General features: G+C 43.7%; 1 protein-coding gene across 1 annotated transcript in view; it reads left to right on the forward strand.

The window, feature by feature from the left end:
• Nucleotides 1–1,207: 1,207 nt before the first annotated feature.
• LOC110511689 (ADP-ribosylation factor-like protein 6) overlaps nucleotides 1,208–20,798 on the forward strand; it is a 19,611-nt gene continuing 20 nt past the window's right edge. Inside the window, exons 1-7 of the mRNA XM_036982086.1 lie at nucleotides 1,208–1,370; nucleotides 5,629–5,690; nucleotides 6,821–6,889; nucleotides 7,348–7,442; nucleotides 15,503–15,632; nucleotides 17,693–17,748; nucleotides 20,230–20,798. The exon at nucleotides 20,230–20,798 is cut by the window's right edge and continues 20 nt beyond it. Coding sequence (XP_036837981.1) covers nucleotides 1,248–1,370; nucleotides 5,629–5,690; nucleotides 6,821–6,889; nucleotides 7,348–7,442; nucleotides 15,503–15,632; nucleotides 17,693–17,748; nucleotides 20,230–20,255 — 561 coding nt within the window. The 5' untranslated portion in view covers nucleotides 1,208–1,247 and the 3' untranslated portion in view covers nucleotides 20,256–20,798. The remainder of the gene's footprint in view (nucleotides 1,371–5,628; nucleotides 5,691–6,820; nucleotides 6,890–7,347; nucleotides 7,443–15,502; nucleotides 15,633–17,692; nucleotides 17,749–20,229) is intronic.

Below are 20,798 nucleotides of genomic sequence, written 5' to 3' on the forward strand. Positions count from 1 at the left end.
ACACCCCAGGTTGTAGACTAATGACTAGGCCCTACACCCCAGGTTGTAGACTAATGATTAGGCCCTACACCCCAGGTTGTAGACTAATGACTAGGCCCTACACCCCAGGTTGTAGACTAATGATTAGGCCCTAAACCCCAGGTTGTAGACTAATGATTAGGCCCTACACCCCAGGTTGTAGACTAATGATTAGGCCCTACACCCCAGGTTGTAGACTAATGACTAGGCCCTACACCCCAGGTTGTAGACTAATGATTAGGCCCTACACCCCAGGTTGTAGACTAATGACAAGGCCCTACACCCCAGGTTGTAGACTAATGACTAGGCCCTACACCCCAGGTTGTAGACTAATGACTAGGCCCTACACCCCAGGTTGTAGACTAATGATTAGGCCCTACACCCCAGGTTGTAGACTAATGACTAGGCCCTACACCCCAGGTTGTAGACTAATGATTAGGCCCTACACCCCAGGTTGTAGACTAATGATTAGGCCCTACACCCCAGGTTGTAGACTAATGATTAGGCCCTACACCCCAGGTTGTAGACTAATGATTAGGCCCTACACCCCAGGTTGTAGACTAATGATTAGGCCCTACACCCCAGGTTGTAGACTAATGATTAGGCCCTACACCCCAGGTTGTAGACTAATGATTAGGCCCTACACCCCAGGTTGTAGACTAATGATTAGGCCCTACACCCCAGGTTGTAGACTAATGATTAGGCCCTACACCCCAGGTTGTAGACTAATGATTAGGCCCTACACCCCAGGTTGTAGACTAATGATTAGGCCCTACACCCCAGGTTGTAGACTAATGATTAGGCCCTACACCCCAGGTTGTAGACTAATGATTAGGCCCTACACCCCAGGTTGTAGACTAATGATTAGGCCCTACATCCCAGGTTGTAGACTAATGATTAGGCCCTACACCCCAGGTTGTAGACTAATGATTAGGCCCTACACCCCAGGTTGTAGACTAATGACTAGGCCCAACACCTCAGGTTGTAGACTAATGACTAGGCCCTACACCCCAGGTTGTAGACTAATGACTAGGCCCTACACCTCAGGTTGTAGACTAATGACTAGGCCCTACACCCCAGGTTGTAGACTAATGACTAGGCCCTACACCCCGGGTTTGCAGTGCACATTCAGTTTATTTCTTTGTGATGGTCTTAGCTACTATAATATATATATTTTTATTCAACAGAGACCCCCCCCCCCCCCCCCCCGGGAGTAAGACGGAACAACAATGGGTCTGTTTGATAAACTAGCTGGCTGGTTGGGGCTGAAGAAGAAGGAAGTCAATGTTCTGTGTCTGGGATTGGACAACAGCGGCAAGACCACCATCATCAACCAACTCAAACCATCCAATGTAAGTCTCCACTGGTAGCCTGGATCAATTAACCTACTTAATGATCTAGGATGATAACGAGTTAGTGGTTTGCTGTGATATAGTATGACCTCCATAAAGATATAGCTTGTTAAACCCACATACAGTGGGGAGAACAAGTATTTGATACACTGCCGATTTTGCAGGTTTTCCTACTTACAAAGCATGTAGAGGTCTGTAAATGTTTTATCAAAGGTCTGTATGGAGGAGTGGGATAAAATCCCTGCTGCAGTGTGTTGCAAACCTGGTCAAGAACTACAGGAAACGTATGATCTCTGTAATTGCAAACATAGGTTTCTGTACCAAATATTAAGTTATGCTTTTCTGATGTATCAAATACTTATGTCATGCAATAAAATGCTAATTAATTACTTAAAAATCAGACAATGTGATTTTCTGGATTTTTTTTAGATTCCGTCTCTCACAGTTGATGTGTACCTTTGATAAAAATTACAGACCTCTACATGCTTTGTAAGTAGGAAAACCTGCAAAATCGGCAGTGTATAAAATACTTGTTCTCCCCACTGTATATACAGGTGTAAAAAAAATTAAGACACTTTAGGATTGGTTTTCAGAGGATAAGGATTCCTTCTCCTCCTGAAGAGGGATGGTGGAGAGAGGAACAAGGAGACACCGCAGGGAGAGAGGTAGAGAAGAGGGGAAGATGAAGAGAGGTAGAGAAGAGGAGATGGAGGAGGAGATGGAGAGAGAGGAGAGAAGATGGAGAGAGAGAGGAGGAGATGGAGGGAGAGAGAGGAGGAGATGGAGGGAGGAGGAGATGGAGAGAGAGAGGAGGAGATGGAGGGAGAGAAGAGGAGATGGAGAGGAGGAGATTGAGGGAGAGAAGATGAGATGGAGGGAGAGAGAGTAGGAGCTGGAGAGAGGGTAGGAGATGGAGAGAGAGGAGGAGTTGGAGGGAGAGAAGATGAGCTGGAGGGAGAGAGAGGAGGAGCTGGAGAGAGAGGAGGAGATGGAGGGAGAGAAGAGGAGATGGAGAGGAGGAGATTGAGGGAGAGAAGAGGAGATGGAGAGGAGGAGCTGGAGGGAGAGAAGAGGAGATGGAGAGTAGGAGCTGGAGGGAGAGAAGATGAGATGGAGGGAGAGAGAGGAGGAGCTGGGGAGAGAGGAGGAGATAGAGAGAGAGAGGAGGAGCTGGAGGGAGAGAAGAGGAGATGGAGGGAGAGAGAGGAGGAGCTGGAGGGAGAGAAGAGGAGATGGAGAGAGAGAGGAGGAGCTGGAGGGAGAGAAGAGGAGATGGAGGGAGAGAGAGGAGGAGCTGGAGGGAGAGAAGAGGAGATGGAGAGGAGGAGATGGAGAGAGAGATGAGGAGATGGAGGGAGAGGGAGGAGATGGAGGGAGAGAGAGGAGGAGATGGGGGGAGAGGGAGGAGATGGAGGGCGAGAGAGGAGGAGATGGGGAGGAGGAGATCTTATTTTACTGTTAAATTAACCTTCCATTGTTACACATCGTTTTTTTGGTTGAGATTTAAAAACTACAGTTGTGTATCTAGCCATGGTGCCTTTACCAAGATCAGAAACCATCAGGAACAACTAGAAACCTCTGGACTGTCTCCAAGATGTTTGGAGTGGACAGGAAGTGGTTGATGCAGAGAGAGAAAAAGAAGAAGACCAGGGATGAGGGATATCAGGGACGGAAGACCTCCAAGACGTTTGGAGTGGACAGGAAGTGGTTGATGCAGAGAGAGAAGAAGAAGAAGACCAGGGATGAGGGATATCAGGGATAGATGACCTCCAAGACGTTCGGAGTGGACAGGAAGTGGTTGATGGAGAGAGAGAGCAGCATACACTACTAATCTATTGCTGTGTAATTAACCACTACTAATCTATTCCTGTGTAATTAACCACTACTAATCTATTCCTGTGTAATTAACCACTACTAATCTATTCCTGTGTAATTAACCACTACTAATCTATTCCTGTGTAATTAACCACTACTAATCTATTCCTGTATAATTAACCACTACTAATCTATTCCTGTGTAATTAACCACTACTAATCTATTCCTGTGTAATTAACCACTACTAATCTATTCCTGTATAATTAACCACTACTAATCTATTCCTGTGTAATTAACCACTACTAATCTATTCCTGTGTAATTAACCACTACTAATCTATTCCTGTGTAATTAACCACTACTAATCTATTCCTGTGTAATTAACCACTACTAATCTATTCCTGTATAATTAACCACTACTAATCTATTCCTGTGTAATTAACCACTACTAATCTATTCCTGTGTAATTAACCACTACTAATCATTCCTTTGTAATTAACCACTACTAATCTATTCCTGTATAATTAACCACTACTAATCTATTCCTGTATAATTAACCACTACTTTTTATTTATTTATTAATTTATGAATATATATGTTTATTTGACCAGGTAGGCTAGTTGAGAACAAGTTCTCATTTACAACTGCGACCCTGACCAAGATAAAGCAAAGCAGTTCGACACACAACAACAACACAGAGTTACACATGGAATAAACAAAACATACAAACAACAACACAGAGTTACACATGGAATAAACTAAACATACAATCAATAACACAATAGAAAAAAAATCTATATACAGTGTGGGCAAATGTAGTAAGATGAGGGAGGTAAAGGCAATAAATAGGCCATAGTGTGGGCAAATGTAGTAAGATGAGGGAGGTAAAGGCAATAAATAGGCCATAGTGTGGGCAAATGTAGTAAGATGAGGGAGGTAAAGGCAATAAATAGGCCATAGTGTGGGCAAATGTAGTAAGATGAGGGAGGTAAAGGCAATAAATAGGCCATAGTGTGGGCAAATGTAGTAAGATGAGGGAGGTAAAGGCAATAAATAGGCCATAGTGTGGGCAAATGTAGTAAGATGAGGGAGGTAAAGGCAATAAATAGGCCATAGTGTGGGCAAATGAGGTAAGATGAGGGAGGTAAAGGCAATAAATAGGCCATAGTGTGGGCAAATGAGGTAAGATGAGGGAGGTAAAGGCAATAAATAGGCCATAGTGTGGGCAAATGTAGTAAGATGAGGGAGGTAAAGGCAATAAATAGGCCATAGTGTGGGCAAATGTAGTAAGATGAGGGAGGTAAAGGCAATAAATAGGCCATAGTGTGGGCAAATGAGGTAAGATGAGGGAGGTAAAGGCAATAAATAGGCCATAGTGTGGGCAAATGAGGTAAGATGAGGGAGGTAAAGGCAATAAATAGGCCATAGTGTGGGCAAATGTAGTAAGATGAGGGAGGTAAAGGCAATAAATAGGCCATAGTGTGGGCAAATGAGGTAAGATGAGGGAGGTAAAGGCAATAAATAGGCCATAGTGTGGGCAAATGTAGTAAGATGAGGGAGGTAAAGGCAATAAATAGGCCATAGTGGCGAATTAAATACAATATAGCAATTAAAACACTGGACTGAATGTTAGATGTGCAGAAGATGAATGTGCAAGTGGAGATACTGGGGTTCAAAGGAGCAAAAAAAAGATAACATTATGGGGATGAGGTAGTTGGATGAGCTATTTACAGATGGGCTGTGTACAGGCTGCTCTGACAGCTGATGCTTAAAGTTAAGAGAGGGAGATATAAGACTCCAACTTCCGTGATTTTTGCAGTTCGTTCCAGTCATTGGTAGCAGAGAACTGGAAGGAAAGGCGGCCAAAGTAGGTGTTGGCTTTGGGGGCGACCAGTGAGATATACCTGCTGGGGCGCGTGCTACGGGTGGGTGCTGCTATGGTGACCAGTAAGCTGAGATAAGGCGGAGCTTTACCTAGCAGAGACTTGTAGATGACCTGGAGCCAGTGGGTTTGGCGACGAATATGAAGCGAGGGCCAGCCAATGAGAGCATACAGGTTGCAGTGGTGTGTAGTATATAGAGCTTTAGTGACAAAACGGATGGCACTGTGATAGACTGCATCCAATTAGCTGAGTAGAATATTGGAAGCTATTTTGTAAATGACATCGCCGAAGTCAAGGATTGGTAGCATGGTCAGTTTTACGAGGCTATGTTTGGCAGCATGAGTGAAGGATGCTTTGTTGCGAAATAGGAAGCCAATTCTAGATTTAATTTTGGATTGGAGATGTTTAATATGAGTCTGAAGGAGAGTTTACAGTCTAACCAGACACCAAGATATTTGTAGTTGTCCATATATTCTAAGTCAGAGCCGTCCAGAGTAGTGACACCAATCTAATCTATTCCTGTGTAATTAACCACTACTAATCTATTTCTGTGTCATGCAGGCCCAGACACAAGACATCGTCCCGACCATTGGCTTCAGCATCGAGAAGTTCAAGACATCAAGGTAATCAATAAGACAATAATGGAGGACTGTACGATGGTCAGATGTTCTGAACTATACCTTGAAGGTTGTTGGGGAACGTTGTCTGAACGTTACCACTACGATGTCCTTGAATGAGTCCCAAATGGCATCCCATTTCCAATATAGTGCACTACTTTTCTCTCCAGTCTTCTAAATCCTCCTCTTCTCTCCAGTCTTCTATACTCTCCTCTTCTCTCCAGTCTTCTAAATCCTCCTCTTCTCTCCAGTCTTCTAAATCTTCCTCTTCTCTCCAGTCTTCTAAAACCTCCTCTTCTCTCCAGTCTTCTAAAACCTCCTCTTCTCTCCAGTCTTCTAAATCCTCCTCTCCTATCCAGTCTTCTAAATCTTCCTCTTCTCTCCAGTCTTCTAAAACCTCCTCTTCTCTCCAGTCTTCTAAATCCTCCTCTCCTATCCAGTCTTCTAAATCTTCCTCTTCTCTCCAGTCTTCTAAAACCTCCTCTTCTCTCCAGTCTTCTAAATCCTCCTCTCCTATCCAGTCTTCTAAATCTTCCTCTTCTCTACAGTCTTCTAAATCCTCCTCTTCTCTCCAGTCTTCTAAATCCTCCTCTCTCCCCAGTTTTCTGTATTCTCCTCTTCTCTCCAGTCTTCTAAATCCTCCTTTTCTCTCCAGTCTCTAAATCCTCCTCTTCTCTCCAGTCTTCTATAGTATCCTCTTCTCTCCAGTCTCTAAATCCTCCTCTTCTCTCCAGTCTTCTAAATCCTCCTCTTCTCTCCAGTCTCTAAATCCTCCTCTTCTCTCCAGTCTTCTATACTCTCCTCTTCTCTCCAGTCTTCTAAATCCTCCTCTCCTATCCAGTCTTCTAAAACCTCCTCTTCTCTCCAGTCTTCTAAATCTTCCTCTTCTCTCCAGTCTTCTAAAACCTCCTCTTATCTCCAGTCTTCTAAATCCTCCTCTCCTATCCAGTCTTCTAAATCTTCCTCTTCTCTCCAGTCTTCTAAATTCTCCTCTTCTCTCCAGTCTCTAAATCCTCCTCTTCTCTCCAGTCTTCTAAATCTTCCTCTTCTCTCCAGTCTTCTAAATTATCCTCTTCTCTCCAGTCTCTAAATCCTCCTCTTCTCTCCAGTCTTCTAAATCCTCTTCTTCTCTCCAGTCTGTCCTTCACAGTGTTCGACATGTCTGGCCAAGGGCGATACAGAAACCTCTGGGAACATTACTACAAGTGAGTCTGTTCAGACACACACACACACACACACACACACACACACACACACACACACACACACACACACACACACACACACACACACACACACACACACACACACACACACACACACACACACACACACACACACACACACACACACACTGAAACACACACACCCACACTGAAACACACACCCACACTGAAACACACACACACACACACACACGCACACACAGACACACACACACACACACACACACACACACACACACACACAGTGATAAACACACACAGTGACACACACACACACACATATATACACATTCACACACAGTGACAAACACACTCACACACACACTCACATACTGGCACACACACTGAAACACACACACACACACACACACACACACACACACGGTAGGTAGTACTGACAGTGAATCATGTTGACCCTTGCCCCCTCGCTCCCCCAGGGAGGGTCAAGCCATCATCTTTGTGGTGGACAGTGGGGACAAGTTGAGGATGGTGGTCGCTAAAGAGGAACTGGACACCCTCCTGAACCACCCAGGTGAATCATCTTCCTCATTTTACACTCCTGAACCACCCAGGTGAATCATCTTCCTCATTATACACTCCTGAACCACCCAGGTGAATCATCTTCCTCATTTTACACTCCTGAACCACCCAGGTGAATCATCTTCCTCATTATACATTCCTGAACCACCCAGGTGAATCATCCTCCTCAGTATACACTCCTGAACCACCCAGGTGAATCATCTTCCTCAGTATTCACTCCTCAACCACCCAGGTGAATCATCTTCCTCATTATACACTCCTGAACCACCCAGGTGAATCCTCCTCCTCATTATACACTCCTGAACCACCCAGGTGAATCATCCTCCTCATTATTCACTCCTCAGCCACCCAGGTATCAATTTAACGACTAACCAACACATGATAACGTGAACCGAGCCAATAGTATTCTTGGATACCAGATCCGAGAGACTGTCAAGACTGTTGTTTTTTTTAATGCTGGTTAATTATCATTATATGCAGGCAGCTTATCTAACGTAATGTCCCTTTACCTCCACAGTTAACGCCTGGTCTTTTTAACGTAATGTCCCTTTATCTCCACAGTTAACGCCTGGTCTTTTTAACGTAATGTCCCTTTATCTCCACAGTTAAACGCCTGGTCTTTTTAACGTAATGTCCCTTTATCTCCACAGTTAACGCCTGGTCTTTTTAACGTAATGTCCCTTTATCTCCACAGTTAAACGCCTGGTGTTTTTAACGTAATGTCCCTTTATCTCCACAGTTAACGCCTGGTCTTTTTAACGTAATGTCCCTTTATCTCCACAGTTAAACGCCTGGTCTTTTTAACGTAATGTCCCTTTATCTCCACAGTTAAACGGCTGGTCTTTTTAACGTAATGTCCCTTTATCTCCACAGTTAACGCCTGGTCTTTTTAACGTAATGTCCCTTTAGCTCCACAGTTAAACGCCTGGTCTTTTTAACGTAATGTCCCTTTATCTCCACAGTTAACGCCTGGTCTTTTTAACGTAATGTCCCTTTAGCTCCACAGTTAACGCCTGGTCTTTTTAACGTAATGTCCCTTTATCTCCACAGTTAACCCCTGGTCTTTTGTTGTGTTGATCTGTAGATTAACACTGTTATACCCACTTGGTCCCTATCAAGGGCACAGCTATTAACCACAGACTGTACAGTACCTGAGACACCTTACTGTCTAGTGGTTAGAGTGTAGAGGCGGCAGGTAACCTAGTGGTTAGAGTGGAGGGGCGGCAGGTAGCCTAGTGGTTAGAGTGTAGAGGAGGCAGGTAGCCTAGTGGTTAGAGTGTAGAGGCGGCAGGTAGTCTAGTGGTTAGAGTGTAGGGACGGCAGGTAGCCTAGTGGTTAGAGTGTATAGGAGGCAGGTAGCCTAGTGGTTAGAGTGTAGAGGCGGCAGGTAGCTTAGTGGTTAGAGTGTAGAGGAGGCAGGTAGTCTAGTGGTTAGAGTGTAGAGGAGGCAGGTAGTCTAGTGGTTAGAGTGTAGAGGAGGCAGGTAGTCTAGTGGTTAGAGTGTAGAGGAGGCAGGTAGTCTAGTGGTTAGAGTGTAGAGGAGGCAGGTAGTCTAGTGGTTAGAGTGTAGAGGAGGCAGGTAGTCTAGTGGTTAGAGTGTAGAGGCGGAAGGTAGCCTAGAAGCACCCCCTGATTCTAACCTTGTCTCTGTAGATGTAAAGCACCGCCTGATTCTAACCTTGTCTCTGTAGACGTAAAGCACCCCCTGATTCTAACCTTGTCTCTGTAGACGTAAAGCACCCCCTGATTCTAACCTTGTCTCTGTTGACGTAAAGCACCCCCTGATTCTAACCTTGTCTCTGTAGACGTAAAGCACCCCCTGATTCTAACCTTGTCTCTGTAGATGTACAGCACCCCCTGATTCTAACCTTGTCTCTATAGACGTTAAACACCGACAGATCCCCCTGATTCTAACCTTGTCTATGTAGATGTAAAGCACCCCCTGATTCTAACCTTGTCTCTGTAGATGTAAAGCACCGCCTGATTCTAACCTTGTCTCTGTAGACGTAAAGCACCGCCTGATCCCCCTGATTCTAACCTTGTCTCTGTAGACGTAAAGCACCGCCTGATTCTAACCTTGTCTATGTAGATGTAAAGCACCCCCTGATTCTAACCTTGTCTCTGTAGACGTAAAGCACCCCCTGATTCTAACCTTGTCTCTGTAGACGTTAAACACCGACAGATCCCCCTGATTCTAACCTTGTCTCTGTAGATGTAAAGCACCCCCTGATTCTAACCTTGTCTCTGTAGACGTAAAGCACCGCCTGATTCTAACCTTGTCTCTGTAGACGTAAAGCACCCCCTGATTCTAACCTTGTCTCTGTAGACGTAAAGCACCGCCTGATTCTAACCTTGTCTCTGTAGATGTAAAGCACCCCCTGATTATAACCTTGTCTCTGTAGACGTTAAACACCGACAGATCCCCCTGATTCTAACCTTGTCTCTGTAGATGTAAAACACCCCCTGATTCTAACCTTGTCTCTGTTGACGTAAAGCACCCCCTGATTCTAACCTTGTCTCTTTAGACGTAAAGCACCGCCTGATTCTAACCTTGTCTCTGTAGATGTAAAGCACCCCCTGATTCTAACCTTGTCTCTGTAGATGTAAAGCACCCCCTGATTCTAACCTTGTCTCTGTAGACGTAAAGCACCCCCTGATTCTAACCTTGTCTCCGTTGACGTAAAGCACCCCCTGATTCTAACCTTGTCTCTGTAGATGTAAAGCACCCCCTGATTCTAACCTTGTCTCTGTAGATGTAAAGCACCCCCTGATTCTAACCTTGTCTCTGTAGACGTAAAGCACCGACAGATCCCCCTCATTCTAACCTTATCTCTGTAGATGTACAGCACCCCCTGATTCTAACCTTGTCTCTGTAGACGTAAAGCACCGACAGATCCCCCTGATTCTAACCTTGTCTCTGTAGATGTACAGCACCCCCTGATTCTAACCTTGTCTCTGTAGATGTAAAGCACCCCCTGATTCTAACCTTGTCTCTGTAGACGTAAAGCACCGACAGATCCCCCTGATTCTAACCTTATCTCTGTAGATGTAAAGCACCCCCTGATTCTAACCTTGTCTCTGTAGACGTAAAGCACCCCCTGATTCTAACCTTGTCTCTGTAGACGTAAAGCACCCCCTGATTCTAACCTTGTCTCTGTAGACGTAAAGCACCGCCTGATTCTAACCTTGTCTCTGTAGACGTAAAGCACCGCCTGATTCTAACCTTGTCTCTGTAGACGTAAAGCACCCCCTGATTCTAACCTTGTCTCTGTAGACGTAAAGCACCCCCTGATTCTAACCTTGTCTCTGTAGACGTAAAGCACCCCCTGATTCTAACCTTGTCTCTGTAGACGTAAAGCACCCCCTGATTCTAACCTTGTCTCTGTTGACGTAAAGCACCCCCTGATTCTAACCTTGTCTCTGTAGACGTAAAGCACCCCCTGATTCTAACCTTGTCTCTGTAGATGTAAAGCACCGCCTGATTCTAACCTTGTCTCTGTAGATGTAAAGCACCGACGGATCCCCCTGATTCTAACCTTGTCTCTGTAGACGTAAAGCACCCCCTGATTCTAACCTTGTCTCTGTAGATGTAAAGCACCCCCTGATTCTAACCTTGTCTCTGTAGATGTAAAGCACCGCCTGATTCTAACCTTGTCTCTGTAGACGTAAAGCACCGCCTGATCCCCCTGATTCTAACCTTGTCTCTGTAGACGTAAAGCACAGCCTGATTCTAACCTTGTCTCTGTAGATGTAAAACACCCCCTGATTCTAACCTTGTCTCTGTTGACGTAAAGCACCCCCTGATTCTAACCTTGTCTCTGTAGACGTAAAGCACCGCCTGATTCTAACCTTGTCTCTGTAGATGTAAAGCACCCCCTGATTCTAACCTTGTCTCTGTAGATGTAAAGCACCCCCTGATTATAACCTTGTCTCTGTAGACGTTAAACACCGACAGATCCCCCTGATTCTAACCTTGTCTCTGTAGATGTAAAACACCCCCTGATTCTAACCTTGTCTCTGTTGACGTAAAGCACCCCCTGATTCTAACCTTGTCTCTGTAGACGTAAAGCACCGCCTGATTCTAACCTTGTCTCTGTAGATGTAAAGCACCCCCTGATTCTAACCTTGTCTCTGTAGATGTAAAGCACCCCCTGATTCTAACCTTGTCTCTGTAGACGTAAAGCACCCCCTGATTCTAACCTTGTCTCCGTTGACGTAAAGCACCCCCTGATTCTAACCTTGTCTCTGTAGATGTAAAGCACCCCCTGATTCTAACCTTGTCTCTGTAGATGTAAAGCACCCCCTGATTCTAACCTTGTCTCTGTAGACGTAAAGCACCGACAGATCCCCCTCATTCTAACCTTATCTCTGTAGATGTACAGCACCCCCTGATTCTAACCTTGTCTCTGTAGACGTAAAGCACCGACAGATCCCCCTGATTCTAACCTTGTCTCTGTAGATGTACAGCACCCCCTGATTCTAACCTTGTCTCTGTAGATGTAAAGCACCCCCTGATTCTAACCTTGTCTCTGTAGACGTAAAGCACCGACAGATCCCCCTGATTCTAACCTTATCTCTGTAGATGTAAAGCACCCCCGTATTCTAACCTTGTCTCTGTAGACGTAAAGCACCCCCTGATTCTAACCTTGTCTCTGTAGACGTAAAGCACCCCCTGATTCTAACCTTGTCTCTGTAGACGTAAAGCACCGCCTGATTCTAACCTTGTCTCTGTAGATGTAAAGCACCGCCTGATTCTAACCTTGTCTCTGTAGATGTAAAGCACCCCCTGATTCTAACCTTGTCTCTGTAGACGTAAAGCACCCCCTGATTCTAACCTTGTCTCTGTAGACGTAAAGCACCCCCTGATTCTAACCTTGTCTCTGTAGACGTAAAGCACCCCCTGATTCTAACCTTGTCTCTGTTGACGTAAAGCACCCCCTGATTCTAACCTTGTCTCTGTAGACGTAAAGCACCCCCTGATTCTAACCTTGTCTCTGTAGATGTAAAGCAACGCCTGATTCTAACCTTGTCTCTGTAGACGTAAAGCACCGCCTGATTCTAACCTTGTCTCTGTAGACGTAAAGCACCCCCTGATTCTAACCTTGTCTCTGTAGACGTAAAGCACCCCCTGATTCTAACCTTGTCTCTGTAGACGTAAAGCACCCCCTGATTCTAACCTTGTCTCTGTAGACGTGAAGCACCCCCTGATTCTAACCTTGTCTCTGTTGACGTAAAGCACCCCCTGATTCTAACCTTGTCTCTGTAGACGTAAAGCACCCCCTGATTCTAACCTTGTCTCTGTAGATGTAAAGCACCGCCTGATTCTAACCTTGTCTCTGTAGATGTAAAGCACCGACGGATCCCCCTGATTCTAACCTTGTCTCTGTAGACGTAAAGCACCCCCTGATTCTAACCTTGTCTCTGTAGATGTAAAGCACCCCCTGATTCTAACCTTGTCTCTGTAGATGTAAAGCACCGCCTGATTCTAACCTTGTCTCTGTAGACGTAAAGCACCGCCTGATCCCCCTGATTCTAACCTTGTCTCTGTAGACGTAAAGCACAGCCTGATTCTAACCTTGTCTCTGTAGATGTAAAGCACCCCCTGATTCTAACCTTGTCTCTGTAGACGTAAAGCACCCCCTGATTCTAACCTTGTCTCTGTAGACGTTAAACACTGACAGATCCCCCTGATTCTAACCTTGTCTCTGTAGATGTAAAACACCCCCTGATTCTAACCTTGTCTCTGTTGACGTAAAGCACCCCCTGATTCTAACCTTGTCTCTGTAGACGTAAAGCACCGCCTGATTCTAACCTTGTCTCTGTAGATGTAAAGCACCCCCTGATTCTAACCTTGTCTCTGTAGATGTAAAGCACCCCCTGATTATAACCTTGTCTCTGTAGACGTTAAACACCGACAGATCCCCCTGATTCTAACCTTGTCTCTGTAGATGTAAAACACCCCCTGATTCTAACCTTGTCTCTGTTGACGTAAAGCACCCCCTGATTCTAACCTTGTCTCTGTAGACGTAAAGCACCGCCTGATTCTAACCTTGTCTCTGTAGATGTAAAGCACCCCCTGATTCTAACCTTGTCTCTGTAGATGTAAAGCACCCCCTGATTCTAACCTTGTCTCTGTAGACGTAAAGCACCCCCTGATTCTAACCTTGTCTCCGTTGACGTAAAGCACCCCCTGATTCTAACCTTGTCTCTGTAGATGTAAAGCACCCCCTGATTCTAACCTTGTCTCTGTAGATGTAAAGCACCCCCTGATTCTAACCTTGTCTCTGTAGACGTAAAGCACCGACAGATCCCCCTCATTCTAACCTTATCTCTGTAGATGTACAGCACCCCCTGATTCTAACCTTGTCTCTGTAGACGTAAAGCACCGACAGATCCCCCTGATTCTAACCTTGTCTCTGTAGATGTACAGCACCCCCTGATTCTAACCTTGTCTCTGTAGATGTAAAGCACCCCCTGATTCTAACCTTGTCTCTGTAGACGTAAAGCACCGACAGATCCCCCTGATTCTAACCTTATCTCTGTAGATGTAAAGCACCCCCTGATTCTAACCTTGTCTCTGTAGACGTAAAGCACCCCCTGATTCTAACCTTGTCTCTGTAGACGTAAAGCACCCCCTGATTCTAACCTTGTCTCTGTAGACGTAAAGCACCGCCTGATTCTAACCTTGTCTCTGTAGATGTAAAGCACCGCCTGATTCTAACCTTGTCTCTGTAGATGTAAAGCACCCCCTGATTCTAACCTTGTCTCTGTAGACGTAAAGCACCCCCTGATTCTAACCTTGTCTCTGTAGACGTAAAGCACCCCCTGATTCTAACCTTGTCTCTGTAGACGTAAAGCACCCCCTGATTCTAACCTTGTCTCTGTTGACGTAAAGCACCCCCTGATTCTAACCTTGTCTCTGTAGACGTAAAGCACCCCCTGATTCTAACCTTGTCTCTGTAGATGTAAAACACCCCCTGATTCTAACCTTGTCTCTGTAGACGTAAAGCACCCCCTGATTCTAACCTTGTCTCTGTAGATGTTAAACACCGACAGATCCCCCTGATTCTAACCTTGTCTCTGTAGATGTAAAGCACCCCCTGATTCTAACCTTGTCTCTGTAGATGTAAAGCACCGCCTGATTCTAACCTTGTCTCTGTAGACGTAAAGCACCGCCTGATCCCCCTGATTCTAACCTTGTCTCTGTAGACGTAAAGCACCCCCTGATTCTAACCTTGTCTCTGTAGATGTAAAGCACCCCCTGATTCTAACCTTGTCTCTGTAGACGTAAAGCACCCCCTGATTCTAACCTTGTCTCTGTAGACGTTAAACACCGACAGATCCCCCTGATTCTAACCTTGTCTCTGTAGATGTAAAGCACCCCCTGATTCTAACCTTGTCTCTGTAGACGTAAAGCACCGCCTGATTCTAACCTTGTCTCTGTAGATGTAAAGCAACCCCTGATTCTAACCTTGTCTCTGTAGACGTTAAACACCGACAGATCCCCCTGATTCTAACCTTGTCTCTGTAGATGTAAAGCACCCCCTGATTCTAACCTTGTCTCTGTAGACGTAAAGCACCCCCTGATTCTAACCTTGTCTCTGTAGATGTAAAGCACCCCCTGATTCTAACCTTGTCTCTGTAGACGTAAAGCACCGACAGATCCCCCTGATTCTAACCTTGTCTCTGTAGATGTAAAGCACCCCCTGATTCTAACCTTGTCTCTGTAGACGTAAAGCACCCCCTGATTCTAACCTTGTCTCTGTAGACGTAAAGCACCCCCTGATTCTAACCTTGTCTCTGTAGACGTAAAGCACCCCCTGATTCTAAACTTGTCTCTGTAGACGTAAAGCACCCCCTGATTCTAACCTTGTCTCTGTAGATGTAAAGCACCGACGTATCCCCCTGATTCTAACCTTGTCTCTGTAGACGTAAAGCACCCCCTGATTCTAACCTTGTCTCTGTAGATGTAAAGCACCGACAGATCCCCCTGATTCTAACCTTGTCTCTGTAGACGTAAAGCACCGCCTGATTCTAACCTTGTCTCTGTAGACGTAAAGCACCGACGGATCCCCCTGCTGTTCTTTGCCAACAAGATGGACGTGAGAGACGCCCTGTCTTCAGTCAAGGTCTCCCAGCTCCTCTGTCTGGAGAACATCAAGGACAAGCCCTGGCACATCTGGTACATTACTGCACCTGTACACAGCCCACCTGTACATAGCCCACCTGTACATAGCCCACCTGTACATAGCCCACCTGTACATAGCCCACCTGTACATAGCCCACCTGTACATAGCCCACCTGTACACAGCCCACCTGTACATAGCCCACCTGTACATAGCCCACCTGTACACAGCCCACCTGTACATAGCCCACCTGTACATAGCCCACCTGTACATAGCCCACCTGTACATAGCCCACCTGTACACAGCCCACCTGTACACAGCCCACCTGTACATAGCCCACCTGTACATAGCCCACCTGTACACAGCCCACCTGTACACAGCCCACCTGTACACAGCCCACCTGTACATAGCCCACCTGTACATAGCCCAGCTGTACATAGCCCACCTGTACACAGCCCACCTGTACACAGCCCACCTGTACATAGCCCACCTGTACATAGCCCACCTATAATTTAGCCCAAACAACTACCTCTCCCCCCTACTGTATTTATTGATTTTGCTCCTTTGCACCCCATTATTTTTATTTCTACTTTGCACATTCTTCCACTGCAAATCTACCATTCCAGTGTTTTACTTGCTATATTGTATTTACTTTGCCACCATGGCCTTTTTTTTGCCTTTACCTCCCTTCTCTCACCTCATTTGCTCACATCGTATATAGACTTGTTTATACTGTATTATTGAGTGTATGTTTGTTTATTCCATGTGTAACTCTGTGTTGTTGTTGTGTGTCGAACTGCTTTGCTTTATCTTGGTCAGGGTCGCAGTTGTAAATGAGAACTTGTTCTCAACTTGCCAACCTGGTTAAATAAAGGTGAAATATATATGAATAAATAAAGGTGAAATATATATAATAAATAAAGTTGAAATATATATAATAAATAAAGGTGAAATATATATAATAAATAAATAAAGGTGAAATATATATATAATAAATAAAGGTGAAATATATATAATAAATAAAGGTGAAATATATATAATAAATAAAGGTGAAATATATATAATAAATAAATAAAGGTGAAATATATATATAATAAATAAAGGTGAAATATATATAATAAATAAAGGTGAAATATATATAATAAATAAAGGTGAAATATATATAATAAATAAAGGTGAAATATATATAATAAATAAAGGTGAAATATATATAATAAATAAATAAAGGTGAAATATATATATAATAAATAAAGGTGAAATATATATATAATAAATAAAGGTGAAATATATATAATAAATAAAGGTGAAATATATATAATAAATAAAGGTGAAATATATATAATAAATAAATAAAGGTGAAATATATATATAATAAATAAAGGTGAAATATATATAATAAATAAAGGTGAAATATATATAATAAATAAAGGTGAAATATATATAATAAATAAAGGTGAAATATATATAATAAATAAAGGTGAAATATATATAATAAATAAATAAAGGTGAAATATATATATAATAAATAAAGGTGAAATATATATATAATAAATAAAGGTGAAATATATATAATAAATAAAGGTGAAATATATATAATAAATAAAGGTGAAATATATATAATAAATAAAGGTGAAATATATATAATAAATAAAGGTGAAATATATATAATAAATAAATAAAGGTGAAATATATATATAATAAATAAAGGTGAAATATATATAATAAATAAAGGTGAAATATATATAATAAATAAAGGTGAAATATATATAAATAAATAAAGGAGAAATATATATATATTTAAAGATAGATGAGTTCTAAAACACCCAGAATCCTTGTTGGCACATTTGACGTTTGTAGACCAGCACCACTACGGTTCAGTCCGTTACAGCGCATTAGATTTCATCTGTTTTTTAGTCCAACCTCCAGAACAGGCCTTTTATAGAACCCCTTAATGAACCTCTAGTCCACGTCAGTCCGTTACAGCGCATTAGATTTCATCAGGTCTGTTTTTTAAGTCCAACCTCCAGAACAGGCCTTTTATATGACAATACGTTGCCTTTTCTAATCGTTGTTGAAGCGTTTGGTTTTCACCTGCTCTCTTTTGTGTCTGTTTCAGTGCCAGCGATGCTGTGAAAGGAGAAGGTTTACCTGAAGGCGTTGATTGGCTGCAAGGTACGGCAGACTCTCTCTCTCTCTCTCTCGTGGTTTCAGCACCACTAAATGTGTTTGCTTTGATTTTTCTCCATAGTTATGTGATATGTAGAAACTAATAGCTTCATTTAAATTTCAATTTGTATTATTTCCATTTGACTTCCGTCTGTAGATGAAATGTCACTGTGAGTATTTGACGTCATTAGTGTTTAGTGTAGTAGACTGGCAGTAGAACCCCATAATGAACCTCTAGTCCACGTCATTAGTGTAGTAGACTGGCAGTAGAACCCCATAATGGACCTCTAGTCCACGTCATTAGTGTAGTAGACTGGCAGTAGAACCCCATAATGGACCTCAAGTCCACGTCATTAGTGTTTAGTGTAGTAGACTGGCAGTAGAACCCCATAATGAACCTCTAGTCCACGTCATTAGTGTAGTAGACTGGCAGTAGAACCCCATAATGGACCTCAAGTCCACGTCATTAGTGTTTAGTGTAGTAGACTGGCAGTAGAACCCCATAATGAACCTCTAGTCCACGTCATTAGTGTAGTAGACTGGCAGTAGAACCCCATAATGAACCTCTAGTCCACGTCATTAGTGTTTAGTGTAGTAGACTGGCAGTAGAACCCCATAATGGACCTCTAGTCCACGTCATTAGTGTAGTAGACTGGCAGTAGAACCCCATAATGAACCTCTAGTCCACGTCATTAGTGTTTAGTGTAGTAGACTGGCAATAGAACCCCATAATGAACCTCTAGTCCAGGTGTTTAGTGTAGTAGACTGGCAGTAGAACCCCATAATGAACCTCTAGTCCACATCATTAGTGTTTAGTGTAGTAGACTGGCAGTAGAACCCCATAATGAACCTCTAGTCCACGTCATTAGTGTTTAGTGTAGTAGACTGGCAGTAGAACCCCATAATGAACCTCTAGTCCACGTCATTAGTGTAGTAGACTGGCAGTAGAACCCCTTAAGAGACCTCTAGTCCACGTCATTAGTGTTTAGTGTAGTAGACTAGCAGTAGAACCCCATAATGAACCTCTAGTCCACGTCATTAGTGTTTAGTGTAGTAGACTGGCAGTAGAACCCCATAATGAACCTCTAGTCCACGTCATTAGTGTTTAGTGTAGTAGACTGGCAGTAGAACCCCATAATGAACCTCTAGTCCAGGTGTTTAGTGTAGTAGACTGGCAGTAGAACCCCATAATGAACCTCTAGTCCACATCATTAGTGTTTAGTGTAGTAGACTGGCAGTAGAACCCCATAATGAAACTCTAGTCCACGTCATTAGTGTTTAGTGTAGTAGACTGGCAGTAGAACCCCTTAAGAGACCTCTAGTCCACGTCATTAGTGTTTAGTGTAGTAGACTGGCAGTAGAACCCCATAATGAACCTCTAGTCCAGGTGTTTAGTGTAGTAGACTGGCAGTAGAACCCCATAATGAACCTCTAGTCCACGTCATTAGTGTTTAGTGTAGTAGACTGGCAGTAGAACCCCATAATCAACCTCTAGTCCACGTCATTAGTGTTTAGTGTAGTAGACTGGCAGAAGAACCCCATAATGAACCTCTAGTCCACGTCATTAGTGTTTAGTGTAGTAGACTGGCAGTAGAACCCCATAATGAACCTCTAGTCCACGTCATTAGTGTTTAGTGTAGTAGACTGGCAGTAGAACCCCATAATGAACCTCTAGTCCACGTCATTAGTGTAGTAGACTGGCAGTAGAACCCCATAATGAACCTCTAGTCCACGTCATTAGTGTTTAGTGTAGTAGACTGGCAGTAGAACCCCATAATGAACCTCTAGTCCACGTCATTAGTGTTTAGTGTAGTAGACTGGCAGTAGAACCCCATAATGAACCTCTAGTCCACGTCATTAGTGTTTAGTGTAGTAGACTGGCAGTAGAACCCCTTAAGGGACCTCTAGTCCACGTCATTAGTGTTTAGTATAGTAGACTGGCAGTAGAACCCCATAATGAACCTCTAGTCCACGTCATTAGTGTTTAGTGTAGTAGACTGGCAGTAGAACCCCATAATGAACCTCTAGTCCACGTCATTAGTGTAGTAGACTGGCAGTAGAACCCCTTAAGAGACCTCTAGTCCACGTCATTAGTGTTTAGTGTAGTAGACTAGCAGTAGAACCCCATAATGAACCTCTAGTCCACGTCATTAGTGTTTAGTGTAGTAGACTGGCAGTAGAACCCCATAATGAACCTCTAGTCCACGTCATTAGTGTTTAGTGTAGTAGACTGGCAGTAGAACCCCATAATGAACCTCTAGTCCACGTCATTAGTGTTTAGTGTAGTAGACTGGCAGTAGAACCCCATAATGAACACCATTCCAGTTGGCTGCCTTGGTCACCTTTCTCCCTTTGTCACATGTCTCTAGATCCCTATAAACCTTCCACTGTTCATAGCTCCTCTTATGACCTCTTATAACCCTCCCCTTCTTAGAGAACAATTTGAGATCTGATTTTTCCTCTGATGTTGTTGTTGTTTCAATCCAGATCAAATCAGAACGATGAGAACCTGAGAGGTTGAGAGAACGACGACGCAACGGGAGGGGGGGGGGGGGGGGGGGGGGTGCCATCGTCTGGGTGGCGTCATGGCAACACTGGAGTCCCTCTGGCGTTGACCCCCAATGGTGTAAATTCTCAACATGACTCCTACCACCACCCAACCATACACACACACACACGCCTCAGAAGAGTTGGAGCCAGCTATGACCTCCGACCTTTAAAGATCAACCAGTCTGGATGGAGGACTAGCCTTTCCAACGGCCCCTGGAAATAGATAGTCTTTTCTTCAGATAATTCACACATCTTCCCACCAGTTTCTCTTTTCACCCTCATTTCAAATGACCCACTCCCAATAAACCCGTTTTAAATGGAGTATTGTTTTGTTTTGGACTGATATATTACAGTAATGTTTTGGACTGATATATTACAGTAATGTTATGGACTTAAATTTTACAGTAATGTTTTGGACTGATATTCTACAGTAATGTTTTGGACTGATATTCTACAGTAATGTTATGGACTGATATACCTACAGTAATGTTTTGGACTGATATATT

The sequence above is a fragment of the Oncorhynchus mykiss genome, chromosome 7 (assembly GCF_013265735.2).
Source record: "Oncorhynchus mykiss isolate Arlee chromosome 7, USDA_OmykA_1.1, whole genome shotgun sequence".
Lineage (NCBI taxonomy): Eukaryota > Metazoa > Chordata > Actinopteri > Salmoniformes > Salmonidae > Oncorhynchus > Oncorhynchus mykiss.